The sequence below is a fragment of the Bos mutus genome, unplaced genomic scaffold (assembly GCF_027580195.1).
Source record: "Bos mutus isolate GX-2022 unplaced genomic scaffold, NWIPB_WYAK_1.1 CTG616, whole genome shotgun sequence".
Taxonomy (NCBI): domain Eukaryota; kingdom Metazoa; phylum Chordata; class Mammalia; order Artiodactyla; family Bovidae; genus Bos; species Bos mutus.
The window spans coordinates 1,290-22,547 of NW_027220096.1; the positions used below are offsets into that span (position 1 = coordinate 1,290).

At 45.6% G+C, this 21,258-nt stretch overlaps 1 protein-coding gene across 1 annotated transcript; it reads right to left on the reverse strand.

Moving 5' to 3' along the window:
* Positions 1 to 5,199: 5,199 nt before the first annotated feature.
* On the reverse strand, positions 5,200 to 17,692 carry LOC138987078 (zinc finger protein 75D-like). Its single transcript, XM_070367015.1, is given in 7 exon segments — positions 5,200 to 8,507; positions 13,999 to 14,025; positions 14,028 to 14,124; positions 14,454 to 14,545; positions 15,241 to 15,430; positions 16,607 to 17,130; positions 17,417 to 17,692. Coding segments are annotated over 6 exon segments (1,080 nt in total). The 5' UTR covers positions 17,054 to 17,130; positions 17,417 to 17,692; the 3' UTR covers positions 5,200 to 8,280.
* Between the last annotated feature and the right edge of the window lie 3,566 nt (positions 17,693 to 21,258).

Below are 21,258 nucleotides of genomic sequence, written 5' to 3' on the forward strand. Positions count from 1 at the left end.
GGCAGGTGGAATCTTAACCACTGGGACCCCAAGGGAAGACCTGGAAGGTGAAGTCTTAACTACTGGACCACTGTGGAAGTTCCCCCAGGTCATAGATTTAGATGCAGACATATGACGGGAGCTTGGTCCAAGAAACAAAGCATGAACAGGGTGCAACTGACCAAAATCGTGAAGAAATGCCTCAGCTGAAAATCAAGCAATCTGGCTGCTAACCTTGAATCTCCCACCCCTAGTTCTGTGGCTTTTGTACATCATTGTGAGTCTTTTTAAACTCACTTAAAATACAGTTCACTTATGTTAACCTCTCGGTCCTCAAGCTACCAGGGCGTAGTGCTTCTCAAACTTTAATGTGCATGGAATCACCAGGCATATTATGAAAATGCAAGTCCTGGTTCAATAGGCCTGTGATGGAGGCCTCAGAGTCAGAAATTCCCAGGTGATGCTAATGCTGCTGGTCCCTAGACCACACTTTGAGTAGCAAGCAAGCATATACTACAGAAGTGGCTTAAGGGCTCTCACTGCTGGTGTGGATGGAAGGTCAGAGGCAGAACTTTAGTCATCACGCCCTTGCAAGCTTCAGCCAGTGCCTTGCCTTTTGAGGTCCTGAGACTGTGGAGCTCGTCTGATCAGCTCTCAATCAAGCTGATCAGTAACAAAGATTTATCCTGGAGGATAGACTGCTTCCATGTGGTCAATGTTCCCCTTGGTCAGTGTTCATTGATTGATGTAAAATGAGTGGCCAACACATCCCCAGGGCTTTCTGATGTAGTTCATGAGATCCACCAGCAGATGGTAGGTTATTGAGTTACACTAGGCTCTACGGCCTCACATTGACATCCGCTCCTCCCACTCCTATGCTGTGCCCCAAGACCTCACTTCTCTTTCTCCTCTTGCCCTTATCAAAACTGACTCTTCTCAGGTGACTGTTCCTGTTGTTGAGGCCTTAGGAACACATCTCCCCTGGACCTTTCTGATGCAGTTCAAGGAATCCACAAGTAGAAGACGCTGCTCAAATATATTTTCGAGTTATACAAGATTCTATAGCCTCACGTTGACATCCACCACCACCCCCACTCCCTTCCTGTGCCCCCAAAGCTATCTTCTCTTTCTTCTCTTGACCTTATCAAAACTGGCTGTGCAGCAGTGACTGTGTCTGTGGTGAAGCCTTTGGCAACACAACACCCCAAGGGCTTTCTGATATAGTTCAAGGAATCAACCAGCAGATGGTGATGCTCCACTAACATAGATATCAGAACCTCATAATCAGTTCATAGGTTCTTTATAATTTTTTATTTATATATTTACTTTGGCTGTGCTGGGTCTTTGGAGAAGGCAATGGCACCCCACTCCAGTACTCTTGCCTGGAGAATCCCATGGATGGAGGAGCCTGGTGGGCTGCAGTCCATGGGGTCCCTAAGAGTCGGACATGACTGAACGACTTCACTTTCACTTTTCACTTTCATGCATTGGAAAAGGAAATGGCAACCCACTCCAGTGTTCTTGCCTGGAGAATCCCAGGGACAGGGGAGCCTGGTGGGAGGCTGTCTATGGGGTCGCACAGAGTCGGACACAACTGAAGTGACTTAGCAGCAGCAGCTGGGTCTTTGTTGCTGTGGTGGGCCTTTCTCTAGCTGCGGTGAGCCAGGAATACTCTTTTTTGCAGCGTTCAGACTTCTCATTGCCCTGACTTCTCTTGGTTCAGAGCACAGGACCTAGGGCACCAGGGCTTCCACAGTTGTGGAACCCAGCTTCGTTGCTCCGTGCAAAGTGGAATCTTCCCGGACCAGGGATCGAAGCCACGTGTCATGCACTGGCAGGCTGATTCTCAAACAATGAACCACCTGGGGAGCCCCCGAGGCTGAAATCTTAACTACTGGACCTCCAGGGAAGTCCCACAAGTCATGGATTTAGATGCAAGGACATGTGACAGGGGCTTTGTCCCAGAAACAAGGCATGAACTTGTCCTCTGGGATCAGAGGGAATCTGCCACAGGGTGCAACTGACCAGAATAGTGCAGAAAAGCCTAAGCCGAAAGTCAGGAAACCTGGCTGCTACCTTGCATCTCCCACCCACTAGTTGTGTAGCTTTGGGTGCATCATTATGAATCTTCCTTAGTTTGTTTGTACAACACAGTTCACTTACGTCAACCTCTTGGCCCTCAAGCTTCCAGGGAGTAGTGCTTCTCAGTACTGCAGTACTTTGCAGGTGGCATGTATTTTGGTGTTGTCTCATGATATCTAGTTAATTTTTGTATGTTATGTGAGTTTGTTTTTAAAGATGTGCTTTTCAAATGTTTCCAGTATTTTGCTAAAAATGTTATTTTTCTCTGTTGTACTGAATTTACATCTCAGTCAGAAGGCAATAGTCTTTCTGACTTACTTCACTCTGTATAATAGTTCCATCCACCTCTTAATTAGCCTCCAATTAAAATAAATTAAAAAAAGGCAATCGTCCATATAGTTTTGAGTATATTGTGAACTCTGTTCTGATCCATTGATCTGTAAATCTATCTTTATACCAAGATCACACTGAATTATTGTTGATCTATATCAAGTTTTGAAATGAAGTAGTATAAATCCTGCATCGTTGTTCTTTTTCAAAAATTTTGGCTCTCCTTAGCCTTTTGTATTTCTATGGAAAGGTGGAATCACTTTGTCAATTTATTTTCAAAGTCCTACTGTTGCTTCATTGGGAATGCATTGAATCTATAGGTCAGTTTTCTAGAGCTCCCATCCAGCAATATTGAGTGTTCAAATCTGTGAGCATGAGATATCAATTTATGTTTGTAGTATTTAATTCCTTCTGTAATTTTCAGTGTACAGGTCTTCCAGAAATTTTGTCAAATTTATCCCAAAGTACTAGTATTTCTGCAAAGAAAACATGTAAATGGCTACCAAACAAATGAACAGATGCTCCACATCATTGAAAGTTGAAAGTGTCAGCTGCTCAGTCATGTCCAACTCTTTTGCAATTCCAGGGACTGTAGCCCACCAGGCTCCTCTGTCCATGAAATTCTCCAGGCAAGAATACCGGAGTGGGTAGCCATTACTTTCTCCAGGGGATCTTCCCAACCTAGGGATCAAACCCTGGTCTCCTGCACTGCAGGCAGATTCTTTACTGTCTGAGCCACCAGGAAGTCCAATTTCACATCATTAGCCTTAGGGAAATGCACATGAAAATTGCTTCACACATACTAGGATAACCGGAAATTAGAAAAGAAAAATAACAACTGTTGGAGAGTGTGGAATCATCATACATTACTAAGTGGGACTGTAAATGGTGCAGCCTCTATGTAAAACAGTTTGGTGAGTTCTTCCATTAGTTAAACACAGAATTAACATGTTATCCAGCAATTCTACTCCTAGTTGTGGACCCCCAAAATTGCAATCAGGTGTTCAAACAAAACCTGTACTTGAATGTCCATAGTAACCCTATTCACAATGGCAAAAAGGTAGAAACAACACAAATGTCCACAAACATATGACTGGATAAATAAAATGTCATACATCCATAAAATGGAATATTATTCTCCCATTAAAAGAAACATACAATAATGTGAATGAACTACAGATAATGTGAATGAACTACAAAATATTACACTAAGAAGCCAGGTGTAAAAGGTTACATATCATATGATTCCATTTGTATGAAATACCCATAAAAAGTATATACATAGAGACAGAAAGCACGTTTGTATTTGCCAAGGAGTAGGGTAGGGAGGTATTGATGACTGACAATGCACATGGTGTTCTCATCTGTGGTGATGGAAATATTCTAGAATTAGATAATGGTGATGGTTACATATTGGGGATGTACTTCATGCTACTGAATTTGATACTTTAAAATGGTTAAAATGGCGACATTTGTTGTGTATTTTGCCACAATAGAAGACCCATCTCATCATAAATTTAAGGATTTGTTCATACTTTCTCAATCTGTTCCACTGATCTACATGACTATCTTTGTACAAGATGCATACTGTTTTGATTGCTGTGGCTTTATGACTTCTGGAATAGGTATGATAAATCCTTCAACTGTTTTCCTTTTTCAAAATGTTTTGGCTATTTAAGGTGATATAAATGTATATTCCGCATACATTTTAAGATCAGCTTGTCAACTTCTACAGGAAATTCAGCTGAGATTTTGATAGATATTGGGCTCAATCTACAGATAAACTTGGGGAAGGTTGTCATATTGAGTCTCCCAATCCATGAACTATCTTTACTAAGTTTAAATTTTCTCAGCTATGTCTTATAATGTTTTAAGTACTTTTTAGTTTTCAGGTCTTATTCATTTTTTATGGGATTTATCCCTAATGTTTTATTCTTTTGAAGGCTATTGTGTATCCAGTTGCTTTCTTAATTTCATTTTTGGAATTTTTGGTGCTAGTATGTACAAGTATAAGTGATATTTTGATGTTGATATTGTGTCCTGTTGGCCTTGCTAAATTTGTTTATGGGTCTAGTGGCTTTTTTGAGTCTGTGCTTTACTTGTTATTTTCTCCATACAGGATGATCTGTGAATAAATAAAGCTTTATTTCTTCCTTTCCAATTCGGATGGATTTGTCAGGGTAGGGGGCTTATTCCATTTGCTCAAGCTTCCACTGCAATGATGAATAGAAATGGCAAGAGTAGACACCATGCATTGTTCCCAATATTAGGAACATTCTTTCACCATTAAATATTATGCACACTGAGGTTTTTTATAGACTATTTGCCAGAAGAATGAGTTCCTAACAATTTCAATGTTCTTAAAAGATGTTAAAATCATGAATGGGTATTGAATTTCACCAAATCCATGTTTTAAATCTTTTGGAATGATTATGTATTACCCCTTTGTTCTCTTAATATGAAGTATAACATTCACTGGTTTCCTGCCATGACCCCACCCAATTATAGCCCTCAGGATGCTCCCCTCCCCCAGCTTCTGGCCACCAGAGTCGGGTGAGCTCACCAACAGACCCTCTCCTCCAAGGGGGCACCACACCAGAAACAAGAGGCCTCCGTGTTTTTTTTTTTTTTATTGAACTCAAATGATTTTTTTTTATTAACTTAGATAGACACAAGATTTGACAACACTGAAAACAAGAACATTTCTCTGACCAGACTGCGCTGACTGGTGGAGAGTTCATCACACACAGAAAAGGGAAAGCTGTCTTATTCAAGTCGGTGATGGTGTAGAACCTCCACTGCCTGAAAAAGAGATTGCAAATAAATAAAGTACACAGAGAGGAGAGCAGCAGAGGCCTAGTGAGGAGATGAGGAAGAGGTGGGAGAGCAGCAGCAGCAGCAAACTACTCAAGATCAAAATAGTAAGAAAAATAGTGGCAGGAGCACGTGCTGAGGACGTGTCCCCGCCCCTCCCACAGCCAATACCTTTGGGGGCAGACAGCCCCAGCCAGAGCCCCATGGGGAGGGGGGATTCTCTGCAGGTGATGATGGGTCTCTAAGCCCGGGGCCCCTGAATCTCCAACATACTTTCTCCACTTTAGGAAGCGGCCTTCCAGGGCCCAGGCAGCTCCAACAGAGCTGGGAGCCTGGGGAGGACAGGATGCCCGTCCCCCAGAGCACACCCACTGAACAGCTCAGCACCGTCTGCAACGCACAGCCACTCATGTGTGCATAAACACTCACACACACGCATTCACACATGCACACTGACATGTATATTCACACTCTCACACCCGTACCTTCACACACACACATCCGTGCATTCATCTGCACTCATACCCATACACTCATCCACATACACCCACACACACATCCCCACGCTCACACACTCAAGCCCTCATGCATGAACATGCAAATTCACACACACATCCCCACACTCACACATGCACTCAACATGCACACTCACACACCCATTCACACACAGGCATGCACATATTAAGTAAAGACCCTCCCTAGTGCCCTCCTCAGGCCCTCTTAGGCTGGCCCAGGAAGAGGCTGCAGCTGGGGATCCAGTCACCCAGAGGGTGAGATCCAAACTTGAAAAGGGCCCATTTACGCATCAGCCCCAAGGAGGCCCCTGGTCCTCCGCTCCTCTCCTCCCCTGCAGCCCAAGTCACAGTCTCTCAGAACTCCAGGGATGCAGTCCAAAGGCTGGCAGTCTCCCGGAAGTGGTCCTGGAGGGACACAGTTGGGGTGGAGGAGGGGCCACCAGGACCAGGGGTTTCCAGGCAACTTGGCACAAGGGAGGAAGCCATCAGCGCCCTTCCATCTGTGGGAATCTGCGGGGGGCATGTGGTAGCCTGGGTGCAGCCTCAGGCCTCAGGGTGAGGCAGGCAGAGCTCTTCAGCCGGGCCCTGGGTGGCTGAGAAGGGCACATGGTGTGAGGCTCAGCCCCTCTGTCCCAGGGGCAACCAGGCTGCTGTGGTTCTTAGTCCCAGGAACTGAGGACCAGGACCGCAAGCAATCAGTGAGGGGGCAGATGTGGATGTGGGATGGGGGTGAGGGCCAGGGCCTCTCCCGGCTCCCCTCAGTGCCGCTCCTGGTGCACCAGTCAGCAGCACAGCCAGGACCGCTGCAGGCCCATCCAGAGCAGATGCTCCTGTGTGATCCTAGCAGGAGGGGCAGCCTGGAGACAGAGACATGGGGTCATGCGTGGGTCTCAGCTCCACCCCACCCACTTGTATCCCTTCCCTCCTATTACACTCGGCCCCAGGAGCCAGCCGACACCCCCACCCAAACTGAGAGGCCTGTGCCACTCAACACCAAGGAACCCCTGGTTAAGCCTTGCATGGGGCTTGGGTTGGGGTGGGGAGGTTTGTGTGTAAGGACCTTGCTCCCCAAGGGGTTCTGGGACTCATCTCTCCTGTGACCATATCAGCTCAGACTGTCCCCCAGTTCTTGCCTGTGACTTGCTATACACCTCACCTTCCCTGCCACGGGCCTCTCTCTCTCTCTAGATCTCTTGGGAGCCTGTGCTCCCCTCCCCCATCCCACTGTGCCAGGTCTCCCAGAGACTGGGGGGCAGGTAGGCAGTGCAGACCCAGAGGCAGGTTCAGCTCCCCCACTTCTGATCTATGTGTCACAAGGGCAAATGTCTCCCTTCCCAGAGCCCAGCAGGTGGGGAGAACCTGCTCCACCAGAGTGTCTCTAGCTCCATCCTTCCTTCCCCATGCCAGTACTGGATCACCAGGCCACCCCTTCCCTCGGGCTCTCCACCTGGAAGGCCCTGCCTCTCCTCGAGGGGTCAGGCCCTTCTCTCGGGTGCTCCCCAGGCAACTCTAGGGTCAGGGGTGCCCCAGGCAGGGATTTGACTCTCTGGACAAGACCACAGAAGGGGCGGTTCACCTTCTATAAAACCAGTTCCTGCAAGAAAAACATGGGGACTTGAGAGTTGCCTCTTCACCCAGAGATGTCCCCGTCTCCCCAGTTGTTGCCTACCCTACAAGCCTCTTCTCCATCTGCTCTCCCACCCCGGCCTGACAGCTGCCCTCCACTCAAGGAGACCCCCACTTTCCCAAATCCTTTGGGACACAGGGGCTGCTGGAGGCTGTCCAGGACTGGAGCAGCGCATTCTGTGGCACCAGGAGGGCACTGGTAGGAGGTGGAGGGAGCGTGGCTGAGATGGGGCAGGGCTGGGAGGAACACGTCTTTCCCACTCTTCCCTGTCCCCTGATGCAAAGCTTTGGAGGGTGGAGAGGAGCAAGAGAGACAGCAGGAGCAGGCAGAGAGCAGTCCCAGAGACCTGCCAGGAGGAAGTCTTGTGAAGGGCTGAGAAAGAGACAGACCTGGGCTTGGGCCAAGAACACAACCATCCATCCAGGCTGCCTCTCGAGGGGTGGAGGACAAGGGGGCCAGCATCCGCTCTCTTCTAGGGCTTTCTCAGGGCCTCTCCAGGGCCATTTCCCTCCATTCCCCCGTGTTCAGGTGACACTACCGGGGCCATGGGCCGAGGTGATGGGCTGACCCTCCGAGATGCCCAGGAAGCTGCCTCTCATCCCCAAGTTGGAAATATGACAAGGTTGTCCAGAGGGCCTGTGTGCACCCTGCCTTGCCTGCTCTTGGCTTGGCAGCTTTCCAGGCTGGCTTCCACGGGTCCCTTCCTCCCCCAAGCCCCCCAGGGGCTGGATATGTAGATGCCATGGCAACAGCCTCCCTCCAGCCCGCAAGTCCAACCTCTGGCCTCCTACCTTTTCGGTCAGGGTCAATCATTCATGTTTCTAATGAAAAATTTCTTCCTTCTGCTCCCTCCTTAGGCTAAAGTGAAACAACAGGTTGGCTGCACTCAGATAATTTCCTTGAGTTTCATGGAAAGGGCCCGTTTTGAGAGTTTCAGTGCAGTTTGTCACCAGGCACGAAGTGGCTGGCGAGAGCTGGGGCTTCGGGACTGCGAGGTCGTTTCCGTACCCTGCATGTATCACCGTGATTTTCATTGCCCACTGTTGTCTCAGCATCTTTCATTGTGGCCTTTCCTAATACTTCGCATCCTGATGGTTGTATCTCTAATGTAGGAAGAGATACAGGTGGGTCATTTCCAGTGTCATTTGTGAGCTTTAACCCTGTTGGAATAAACAGAAGAATCAGCCATCTGTTTCGCAGAACAAGAAAACTGTCGGCATGGAAGAAAAATCAATGCTGACAGCTTTTTAAAAATACAGGAAACAAGGGATTTTTGGTCCAATCTGGACAAAATGGCACAGACCCATTTTTCCCTGGTCTTCCTTTCTGGGCACAACTACAAATCCATTTAAGAATGCAAGATACAATGAACAGAGAATTCTATAAAGTGGTAAGAGGAAGGCAAAATGGTTTGGGACTCCAGGACTAGAAGAGTAACACAGTAGGTATCTTACATCCCCACATCCAAAAATGTAGGCAACCCAGATCTCGTGTTTTCCAAATCTCAACTGAGCAACAGAAGGCTACCTGAATAGGCTAACTCCATCCACAATCGGAAATGGGAAACCATCTGACAACATCAGAACTCCAATCGGAGACATCAGATTTGTCATGCAGAACTAGCAAGATGGACCTAGCTAACCAGCCACTAGCAGCCGGCCCCAGGAAGCCTCTTCATCCCTAAGGGTCAGAGGTTCCCACTGAGAGACACTCTAGCCTAAGTAAAGATCTTCCTCATTCCTCACTCTCTGGCAGCATGAGCAGGAGCACATGGGAATCCCAGCAGTACCACATAAATCGAGGAGACCAAAATAATACCATAAAGGCTCTGAAAATTAAGCTGTCACTAGACACATATTCCACAAAGTAGAAAAGAACTTACATGCTAAACTAAAACACAGTGACTGCCCATTAAAATATTTAAATAGGACTCAGACTCTCCTAACATAATAGACAAAATGATCAGGATACAAAAAAACAGATCACAAATCACACAGAACACCTAGAACCAAAAAAAAAAAAAAAACAAAACACAACTTGAGTGAGAAAAAGCAATCTGACAAAAATGGAATCAGATTGGTAATCAAAACCACAAAGGCAACAGAAAAATTTTAAATATATGGGGACAAATGGAAATATACTTCTTAATAATCCATGATTCAAAGAGAAAGTCTCAAGGGAAATTTAAAAATACATACTTAAATGAAAATGAAATTATATAATATAATCAAAATATGTGGAATGCAGCTATAGGAATGCTCAGAGGAAAATGTATAGCCCTAAAGGCACACAACAGAAAAGAGGAAAGCTCTCAAATAAATAATCTACGTTTCTACCTCAAGAAACTAGAATAAAAGGAAAATAAAAATTGAAGGAATAATAAAGATCACAGCAAAAATTAAACAAAAAACTTGCTCCTCAAAAATTAATAGAACTGATAAACCTGTATTAACTTAGGCAAAAATGAAAGAAGATGCAAACCATCCATATCAGGAAGGAACTGGGTCTATCACTACACGTTCTGCAGCAATTAAAGAGATAATAAGGGAATACTATCAGCAACTTATGTTCACAAATGTTAAAAGTTAGGGGGAAATGGGTAAATTTCTCAAAATCTACAAACTACCAGAATTCAACCAGTGTGAAATAGATAATCTGAATAGCACTCTGAAAATTAAAACTTGAACTCATAATTAAAAAGCTGCCAAAACAGACATCTCCAGATTCATATAGTGTTACTGGAGCATTCTACAAAATATCTATACAATTAACACCACTTTTATATCATCTCTTCCAGAAAACAAGAACTATTACCCAAATCATTTCATAAGGCCAGTAATTACCCTGATAACAAAATCACACAAAGACAGTACTCAGAAGGAAAACTACAGACTAACATCTCCCATGAACTTCAACACGAAAATCCTCAACAAAATATTGGCAAGCTGAATGTAACAGTATGTAAGCATTATATACCGTGATCAAGTAGGATTTCCATATTTGAAATCAACCAACATAACCCACCATATATCAACAAGCTTTGAAAGATCATAATCCCATTGACTGACACAGAAAAGTATTTGACAAACCCTACATCCATTAACGATAAAAAAAACTCAAGAGAGACTTCCCTGGTGGACCAGTGGCTAAGACTCCACATTCCCAATACAAGCGGCCCAGGTTCAATTCCTGGTCAGGGAACTAGATACCGAAAGGATGCAACGAAGAATTTGTATGCCACAACTAAGTGTTCACACACTTCAACTAAAGAGATCCCGAGTGCTGCAATGAAGACCCAGCACAGCCAAAAATAAATAAATAAAACCCTAGGAAAGTTAGGAATTATTATCAACCTGATAAAGTATCAATAAAAACCCTGCACGAACATCACATGTAAAAGTGAAAGACATAACGTTTCCATGATAAAACTGAGAAGAAGGCAAGGATGTTTGCTCTCACCATTCATATTCAACATTGTACCAGAAGTTGGACCTACTGCAACAAGGCAACAAATAAATAAAGAAATAAAAAGCACTGTAGATCATGTGACTATGTATAAAAACCCCAAGAAATTTACCAAAAAACGCCTTCCTAGAACTCATAAGCAAGTTCAGTAGGGTCACAGGATAAAAGAAGAAAACATAAAATTAGAGGCAGACCTATATAAAAACACTGAACATTTGTTTTAACAAAAATTTAAAATAATACCATTTACAGTTATGCCAATGAAAATTAAATGCTCCTGCATATGCTTGGCAAACATGTAGAGGATCTGCACACTGAAAATTATAAAAAGTAGATGAATAACTATACTCTAACACAAACATAGATAAAATAAATTTTTTTCTCTATCAGAAAGTTGGTGATGGGACTTCCCTGGTGGTCCAGTGGTTAAGAATCCACCTTCCAATGCAGGGGACTCAGGTCTGATCCCTGGTTGGGGAACTAAAATCCCACATGCCCCAGGGCAATGAAGCTAGCACCCTGCAACTAGAGAGAGCCCTCGAGCTCTAACTAGGGAGGCTGCACACCACAGTAAAGACCCAGTGTAGCCAAAATAGATAAGTAGATAACATTTTTTAAATGATGAAAGAAATCAAAGAAAACTTGAAAAACATACTGTGTTCATTGTTTGGAAAAATCAACACAGTAAAGAGATCATTCCTCCTCAAATTCACATATAGTTTAATGTTATTTCTAGCAAAATTCCAAAAAAGTTTCTTATAGATAAGCGTATTCTAAACTTTACATGGAAAGGGACAGGCCCTAGCATAGCTTAAAATAAAATTGATCTTGACAAAATACAGTGGGAAGAAAGACTCACACATAACTCGATGGAACAAAACAGATACACAAGTATGCCCAACTGATTTTGACCAAAGTGCAAAAGCAATTCAATGGAGGAAGGCCAGCCTTTTCAATAAACAAGGCTGAAGCAACTGGACCTACACAGGCAAAAAACACAAATGAGCTTCAATCTAAATTTCGTATCTTATATAGAATCTACTCAATATGAATCACAGACTTAAATGCAAACTTAAAAAACTTTTAGGAAAAACATAGAAAATTTTAGGGATCTATGGCTAGCCCTGATAGCAAAGATACAACAGTAAAAGAAAAGTGAAAAACTGGGCATCAAAATAAAAAACTTACTCTGTGGAAACCCATGGGAAGAGGATAAAAGGAAAAATATACAGACTTGGGGAAACTACTTGCAAACCATATACGCTAGAAAGCACTACAATCTATACAAGAACTCTCAAAATTCAACACTTAAAAAACAACCAAATGAAAACCATGGCAAAGGCCGTTTCACTGAAGATAATATAAAGATGGCAAATAAGCACATGAAAAACTACATCATCATCAGCTATTAGCGAAATGCAAGTCCAAGCCACAATGAGATAACATTACATACTTAACAGAAAGCCAAAAAATTTTTAAGTGGTAATACTATTAAACAATGGCAAGAATGTGGAGAAAGGATCACATCCATTGCTGGCCAGGAAGGTCAAATAATGCAGCCACTCTAAAAACCAGTTTAGCATTCAACATCTAATTACCATATGAAATGGCAATTTCACTCTTTCACTCTCTATCCCAGAGAAACGCAAACTTACCATCTCTACACAAAATTCTGTACAGGAATGTTCATGGCAGCTTTATTCACAATAGCCCAAGACTGAAGACAGCAAAAATATCTTTCAATGGTTTATCAATATTACAGAACACTTCTCAGCAGTAAAAATGAATGAACTACTGATACACACAATAACTTAGATGAATTTCCAGGGAATTATTGTGAAGGAGAAAAGTTAATCTCCCAAAGCTCTATTTTTGAAATGACAAAATTTTTGAAAACTGTAAGCAGATCAGTGGTTGGCACAGGTTGGTGATGAGGTAGGGTGTGGGAGGGAAGGGTGTGTTGTTGTATTGATAAAAGGGCAACAGGAAGGATCCTTGTGGTAATGGATCTGCATTGGGGTGGTGAATATACAAACCTCCACGTGATCAAATCTTATATAACTAAATACATACACACCCACCAATGAATACAAGGAAAATGAAAGTATGAATAAGGTCAGTGGACTGTACCCATTTTATTATCCTGGTTGTGACGTCATGTACGTTTGCAAAAGTTATCACTGAGGGAAAATGGGTAAAGCGTATATGGGTTCTTTGAATTACATTTTAAATATGCATGTGAATCTACAAGTCAGTCAATAAAGAGGTTAATTTTTAAAAATATAGAGGAACAAAATCTTAAAATTGTTAAGCCTTTATAAAGGCTCCTATTAAGGAATTTTCTCCTCTTCCTATATGTACGTTTACCTCAAAGAGACTCTCCAAGAATGTCCTCGAACTCTTAGGGACGTTGGGTCTGTGGTTCTTGCCCTTGTGCTAAACAGATCACTTTAAGTTTAGGGTGCAATGATAACGCTCTGAGAATAAAACTTGGAGGTCATGGACTGCCATCTAAATTCCAGACTATTTTCAGAAAAAGCGAATAACTCTCTATACTTTTATTTACTCCAAACATTTAAATGGGCAGAATCTTAAACTCAGTATCTTCTTTATATTCTACCGTGGCTGTGGCTGGATGTGCAATGAGGAACCTAGGACCTAACCCTAAGGACACACGGAAACGTCGCGGGACAGGAGTCCTGTGGTATTCCAGCAGACCTGGTTAGAGATGAGGCGGCGGAGACCAGGATGGTAAGAGCAGAAGAGGTTGAGACATGGTTGTATTCAGGAGCTATTTTGAAGACAGAGTTAAGAGTACTCGCTCCCTGATTGGCTGGGGGGTAGGGGATAACAAAAGGACTGGAAAAAAGGATAACTGAGAGTTTTGGGGCCTGAACAACTGGGTAAACTGTGCTTTCTACTGACATGGAAAAGATCTGGCAAGAGTGGGCTTGCAGGGTAGGGCAAGAGTATGATAGATCAAGCAGTCTACTTAGGAGAAAGAGGTGTATTTGTAAAAAGCTCTCCAGGTGATCTGGATCTGCCTTCCCTCTCCCCTCACACCATCAAGCTGAGAACCAACCCACTGCTGGGACACTGGGACACTCTCACAGGTGTGCATTTTCCATGAACTGAGGATGTAACAGATTGCTCAATTGCTGTACAAAGGAAAGGAAGACTCTTTACCTACAGAGGTGACATCCTCATAGAGTTCTGCATTACATCAAGGTAGAGGGTCTTCTCATCAGGGGTCATTATTTTCCATTCTTCCTCGGAAAAATACAAGGCCACATCTGCAAATGTCAATGGACTCTAGAGAAGAGAGTAAGTTGTAGTTCAGTACTCGCTACAACAGAAGCCGTCCTATCACTCATTTCTGAATTACATGGGAGGCCAGTTACCAAAAACGTTAAGAGAAGATTCAAGGGAAAAGGAGTGAGATGACAGGAAAGGTGCCCAAGAGATCAGTACACGGCTTGGGAGGTGCCCAATCCCACAGCGCCAATCCTAGTTGCCTAGGGAACACCCTGGGCTAATGTGCCTCAGAGCATCTGCTGTGTAAGGCAGGATCATGGGCAGCAGAGAAAAGCAGACAAGGCCACATTCAGGCTGCCTGAAAATGCTTGTAAAGTACAGCTCACCTGGGACTTAGGCAAGGTGAGCTTAGATGCCAACTTGCAGCTTGGGGTGCTTTTCTCCTCAGAAAAGGTTGGACTCTCTTCAGCAGGCACAGCTGTGGGGAAGGAGCCAGAAAAAAAATATATTTTCTGTTTATGAATACCCCAAACCAACTTCTACAGTTTAGGACTCCCTCAGTAAAGACAGCTCACCTTCACGTGTGTGTGTGCACACACGAGCTCACACATGTGCACCACAAGTGGCCTTCTCATAAATTAGAACCAAAAAGCCACCACTCCATAGAACTGGTTCCCAGTTTTCATTAAATGAAAGGAAATCCACTGCTTTTCCTCTCATTAAAGAAAATGTTCACTGAGCTAGGCAAGCATTAGAGGTGTTTGAAAATTAAAACCTTGGTGGGAAACATGGGAGATTTCTTTTATCACTTTTTTCCTGGTGTACAATTCTCTTCCCATTCTGCCACTGACAGCCCATTTCTGATCCCAATTTCTCCTCTAACTTCTAATGGTGAGATGACCCCCCTGCCTTGTCCCTGCTCTACCTTCTTCTCCCCTCTCAAATTTCTATAGAGAAAGGTCCACATTGTGAATACCAGGGTTCTGTGGTTTGGATGCTTCTGTACCCCAGAATGGCCTTCACCTTCACCCACCACAGACCTACTGTACTCTCACTAGAAACACATCCTAACTGAAAGCATGACTGGGCACCTGGAAAATTCCCATGCAATGCTCCCTGAACCAATTACTATCACAGCTCCCAGGAGAAGATAATGATGATGAAACTCCTCACCTCCTTTATCCACAGGCTGGCTTTCTTTGTGAGTATTCCAGCCCGGATCCTGCAGTACCTGGTATATATTCGAACATTCTTCCTGGAACACACCCATTGGTTGGGGCTCTGCTGGCTTCCACTTAAAGCCTGGGGCCACTGCTGTTCCTCCCAAGAGCGCTGTGTCATTTCCCAGTTGATGGGTTGTGACCTAAAAATAACCCCCATCCTCATTAGAAAAGAGCTTTTGGTTTTGGGGTGGTGATGGAAGAACAAACAAGAGTAGAGTCCAGGTTTGGGGAGCAGTAAGGAAATTTTTAAAAATGAAGAGATATTGCGCCACGATTTTCTCACAAAGAACTGTACACATGATCTGGGAAAATCAGATTAAAATGAGAGAAGCTATGACTTGCTTGCCTCCACACCTCCTTGGACAGTCACAGCTCAGGCCAAGAGCAGGGTAGGGGTAGGCTGCCTGTTCTCTCACTGCCTCCAATCTCTTGCTTTCTAGACTTGGATCCTTGCTTTAGTGGACTTTTATTTTCTAGTTTCCTCTAAAGAATAAGAAAATGAATAAAAGAGGGTTTTCTGTCAGGTGGATTTTCCAATCCTCCCACGTCCAGGGAACAATTTCATGGACAAAGGGGATGCAGCGGAGGAAAAAATGGGGAAAGAGCTGGATTCAACTTTCTGCCATATACTTCAGGTGTATAAGACACTTGTGCTCCTCAAGGCGGGGCTCTCAAGGAGAAGTAGGCTGCCATCGCCCCAGGGCAGACCTGGTTACCCACTCACCAGCAAGGCCAAGGCAAAGCAATGAAGGCAGGCCATGGAGACGCTTTTCTCCTGGCCCTGCGATGTGTGTTCCCAGCCCAGAGAGCACCACCCCTCAGCATTCAGATTTTCTCCATTTTACTGTTAGCTTTTTTCTTCTTTCTGATCCTTGTTTCCCTTTTCTCTTTCCATTTCCTCTCTTTCTTTGCAGTCTCCCCAGAAAGGTTTGATTTATACTTTGGCTGCTACCCTCTCCTGCCTTTGACCTTTAAAACCCTGCATTTGGAGGTTTTTTCCTCCCTTCCTAGCATTTTCTTGCCTTTTATTTCTTGGCTGCTAGGTCCTATCTCCTTGGCCATGCTAGGCCAGGCCCACCACCTTCAATTCACCCTGGCCCTAAAGAGGGCAAAATGCATTTCTTTTTCTAAGGCCAGGAAAAGACTCTCAGGAACTCCCCAACCTGGAAGCTGTCACTGCAAGCCTGTGATTTCAGATTGCACTTAGTTATTCTAAAGGAACAACAGAAGAGTGACTTAATCCATCTCATTCTCCAATTATTGACCCCACTTTCACCCTCTTTCACAGTGTACATGTAAGGAATCTTTCTGCTCACCTCATTGCTTATTCCACCAGATTCTCTCTGAAAGCGGTCTACCAGGGCCACAGCCTCTTTGACGTTCTGTGGATGATACTTCTGCACCCAGTTCTGGATATGACTGGGCAGAACGTCCAGGAACTGCTCCAGCACCAGCAATTCCAAGATTTGCTCTTTTGAGTGGATCTCTGGCCTCAGCCACTGAGAGCATAATTCCTGCAGTTGGCTGACAGCCTCATACGGTCCAGGTGTGTCATGGTAACAGAAGCTCCGGAAGTGCTGGCGAGCACTCTCAGGATGAAGACTGCCCATCTGTGGGCTGGATTTCTTACTCTTATTGGAACTCTCTTTCACAGACCTCTTAGTCCCCTGTAAAACCTCCACATGTGGGTACAAGCATGCAGGCGCCTTCACAGGGCTCATCATTATTTGCTCTGGGAACAGCTTTTCTTCTATTTGTGACATCCTCCTGGGCCACCTGATAACTGAGGCCTTGTCAGCTTTGGTACAAAACCAATGAGTGGATCTTCTCCCCAAGGGCACTGAGAGAGGGGAGGAAAAAAAAAGTACACGTCAAGAAGAAAGCCACATGACGCACATTTACTTACTTATCAGAGAAGAAGAACAGAAAGTTATCAGAAAAGGAGGAACAGAAAGTAACCGTTCTGCCTCCTCTTTAAAATTAACTGCCACTCGTGAAGGCTCAAGACTCAGGACATGTTTTCAACCTTTCCTCTGTTACCCAACTTTGAAACAAATATACAACTCTGGAAAGACAAATGCTAGTTCATCACTTTTTCTTTAAGGTTGAGGGATGAAAAAACTTACATGCATTTGCTAAAAGGAGCTTTGATGTTATCCAATACTTAATCTGTGCACTTCCTGTCCCACCTTTATAAATGGGGGTATTTGACTTTCTCTACATTTTAATAGATCATTCCAGTTTCTTATCCTCAGTGAGATGAGGGACAAATGCTCTGTCCCTTCATCTTCTTATGCAGAACTGATTCCTTTGCTTCATGGAACATCTAGATTATCTTTTTCATCATATTAATACTTGAAGGGAAACTGAAACACTCAGATCAGAAAAAATTAGAGAAAAAGTAACCTTATTCCTTTCAGCAAGTTTCCCCCACTAAGCTATTAGATGGCATTAACACTGCTTCTTTGGCACCTCCTGGGAACACATATGAATGTCACTGTGCCCCTTGTTCACAGAACACAATGGCACCCCACTCCAGTACTCTTGCCTGGAGAATCCCAGGGAGGGGGGAGCCTGGTGGGCTGCCGTCCATGGGGTCCCACAGAGTCGGACACGACTGAAACGACTTAGCAGCAGCAGCAGCAGCAGCAGCAGCAGGAGCCCCTTTCTACCTGTGTATGAAATTTTCTGCTCACTTAACTAGAAAAACTGACAGCTCGATTTGTTTCCAAGATATCCAAACGTCACACTCTTAAAAAACACACACACACACACACACACACACAAACGGAGAAACAGGGACGATTAAGGTTCTTCGGAAACAAGAAAGGTCCTAGAAAAGGTAACCCTTGTCTTGACTTGACATTTCCTCAGGGTCATAGAGATTTTTAAGCAAGGCTGACGATGGCCTTGAGAGTCTGATTTTCTCAGAGGTGACCCAAGAGAAACAACAACAAGGCTCTTTCAAGGAAGCCACAGGTGTTCAAAGGAATGGCTCCAGAGGTACAGGGACACTTCCTGCATTTCTCTGTCAGCAGAAACTAATGTCTTGGAGGCTGAAATGACCTCTTTCTCGGAGCTTCCCTGCTAGCTCAGTTCCGCCTGCAATGCAGGAGACCCCAGTTCGATTCCTAGGCCGGGAAGATCTGCTGGAGAAGGGACAGGCTACCCACTCCAGTATTCTTGGGACTTCCCCCTTGTGGCTCAGGTGGTAAAGAATCCGCCCACAATGTGGGAGACCTAGGTTCGACCCCTGGGTTGGGAAGATCCCCTGGAGGCGGGAAACGCTACAGTTTCCCCAGTGTTCTGGCCTGGAGAATTCCACGGACTGCATTCGCAGAGAGTTGGACACAACTGCGCGACTTTCAAATTCACCAGTAATATGCTCATAAGCCAGCAGAAACGGGCAAGTTTCGCTGGGTGCCCTGGTAGGCCTTTCCGCCCTACGGCCCACCTCCACCTTCTGGGTCCAAAGTACCAAAAGCTCTCCACACACCAGCAGCCTCCGAGTCTACTTCAGCAGCAACCCTGGGGTTTGTTTCCACACGGTGTCCAGAAGTTTGCTTCCGGAGGTTAGATATGACTGTAGGTGCCTGCCTGAGTACCGGCCTCCTCGAGAACAGGTATCGCCGGGTCTCAGACCCACCCGCCGCCCGGCAAAGAAGCCACAGCGACATCGAAAAGGCCGCCCGCCCCGGCTGACTTCCGCCCTTCCCCCCACCCCCGCTGGCTCGTGAGGTATCTCTAAGGGTATGGCTCGGGATTTCTCGAGGCTCTCCTGACCAAACCCCCAAGGAAAATCAGCTTCTCGATTACCTCCACCCAGCTCTGGCTTCCGTGGACGCCAATTCCCTCTTCCTGGGCTCGGCTATCAAGTCACCACACCTCACGCCGTCGCGGGGAGGCAGGCAGGTGCGGGTTCCCGCGCCCCCGGGGGCGGTGCCGGGAAGGCGCGAGGCCCCGGGCGCGCGCGGACCTTGCGAGTTCAGTCACCGGCGTGACCCCTCTAGCGCCTCGAGACCGTACCCCGGCTCGCCATTCTGGGGTCTCGTGCTGTGGGCCGGGCGCCCACCGGAAACGAAAGGATGGCTTCCGGTGGCTGCGTGATAGCCACGCCCATCACCCCCCCCTCCTCTGCCCCCAAACCTGCGTAGGCGCGCACACGCGAGTCAGGAAGCGTCCCGCACGTCCGCCCCATCCTGGGGTCAGCCCCGGATGCAGAAAAAAAGGACAGTTCAGGTCACCGAGTCTCGGGCTCACGGGAGTCCTGGCGGCGCCGCGAAGGAGGTTGTCTCCTGCGAGCGTCCGCGATCTCGACCCCCGACTTGCCGCGTGTCTTGCGTCCAGATTACTGCCGAATCGCGTTCCAACAGCCGGGGGCCTTTTCTCCCAGGAAGTTCGCCTGGCTAGGACCCCTGTCTCCGAAAGTCATCACTAGGATTGTCCCGGGGACTCGAGTTAAGAGGCTTTTGGTCCTCCTGGCCAGACCCCTCGCTGGATCAGGAGCAGCAGTCCCTGATATTTTAAAAATCCTTTTCTGGTTTGCAGGCACGTGCTTCCCAACTATTATTGTTTATTCTTGATGCTGCTGCTGCTGCTGTGGCCGCCGCCGCCAAGTCGCTTGAGTCGTGTCCGACTCCGTGCGACCCCATGGACGGCAGCCCACCAGGCTCCCCCGGTCCCTGGGAGTCTCCAGGCAAGAACACTGGAGTGGGTTGCCATTTTCTTCTCCAATGCATGCAAGTGAAAAGTGAAAGTGAAGTCGCTCAGTCGTGTCCGACCCTCAGCGACCCCACGGACTGCAGCCTTCCAGGCTCCTCCGTCCATGGGATTTTCCAGGCAAGAGTACTGGAGTGGGGTGCCACGGCCTTCTCCGTTATTCTTGTTAGGTAGGTTTGAACCTCGTGGTGTCCCTTCCGTTTACATTTCACTTTGACGTATAAAGAAATTCAGATACAGGACGCGGCGTCCGCAGAGTCACGTGGATTACAGGTGGCAGATTTTAGACCAATTGTAGGTCTCCTGTTGTCATAGCCCATGCTTTTGCTACTGTATTATGCATCCCTGAAGAACAGGACTCTTGTTTCATCTTACACGTCCTGTACTGCTTAGCATAGTTCTTTGGAGAAGGCATCTTTCTAAGAACCCGGATATCTCATGTTGTCAGTGTCTCCAAATTTTCATTGTTTACCTATTATTGAGCCATTTGGCGGAGAAGGCAATGGCACCCCACTCCAGTACTCTTGCCTGGAAAATCCTATGCTCAGAGGAGCCTGGTAGGCTGCAGTCCATGGGGTGGATAAGAGTCGGAGAAGTCTGTGCGACTTCACTTTCACTTTTCACTTTCATGTATTGGAGAAGGAAATGGCAACCCACTCCCGTATTCTTGCCTCGAGAATCCCAGGGACAGGGGAGCCTGGTGGGCTTCCGTCTATGGGGTCGCACAGATTCGGACACGACTGAAGCGACTTTTCAGCAGCAGAGCCATTTGGACAAAAGTTATCTATAAGACTCGAAGACAAGAAATTATGTGTAGCTCAGTTGTACACTGGAGATGAAACTGACCTTAGTGTGAAAAATCAGTGTGAGAAACTCCTCTGGCAAGGATACCAGAGATCTACATGCCAAGGAGGAAAATAAACAAGAGTGCCTGTTCTCCTTTTAACATGCAAACTAAGATTACACTCAGAAGATAAGGTTAACCCTTATTTGCAGAGCAAAGCTGCCCTAAAGTGTGAGAGGACACCGTGCATTATCTGTGATTGTAAAACTAGTAAACATGTTTGCTTCACCAAGGAGTCGTTTTCAGAATGATTCTTTCAAAGCTGTGTTCCTGAGGTCAGGCCTTTTCAACCGAATGTTTTATGACAATGGAAGAAAAGTCAGAGCATTGTTGCTTCTGGATAATTCCAGGCTTACCTTTCAGCTGGGTCACTCACCAGTGAGGATGGTCAGATAAAGGCATTTT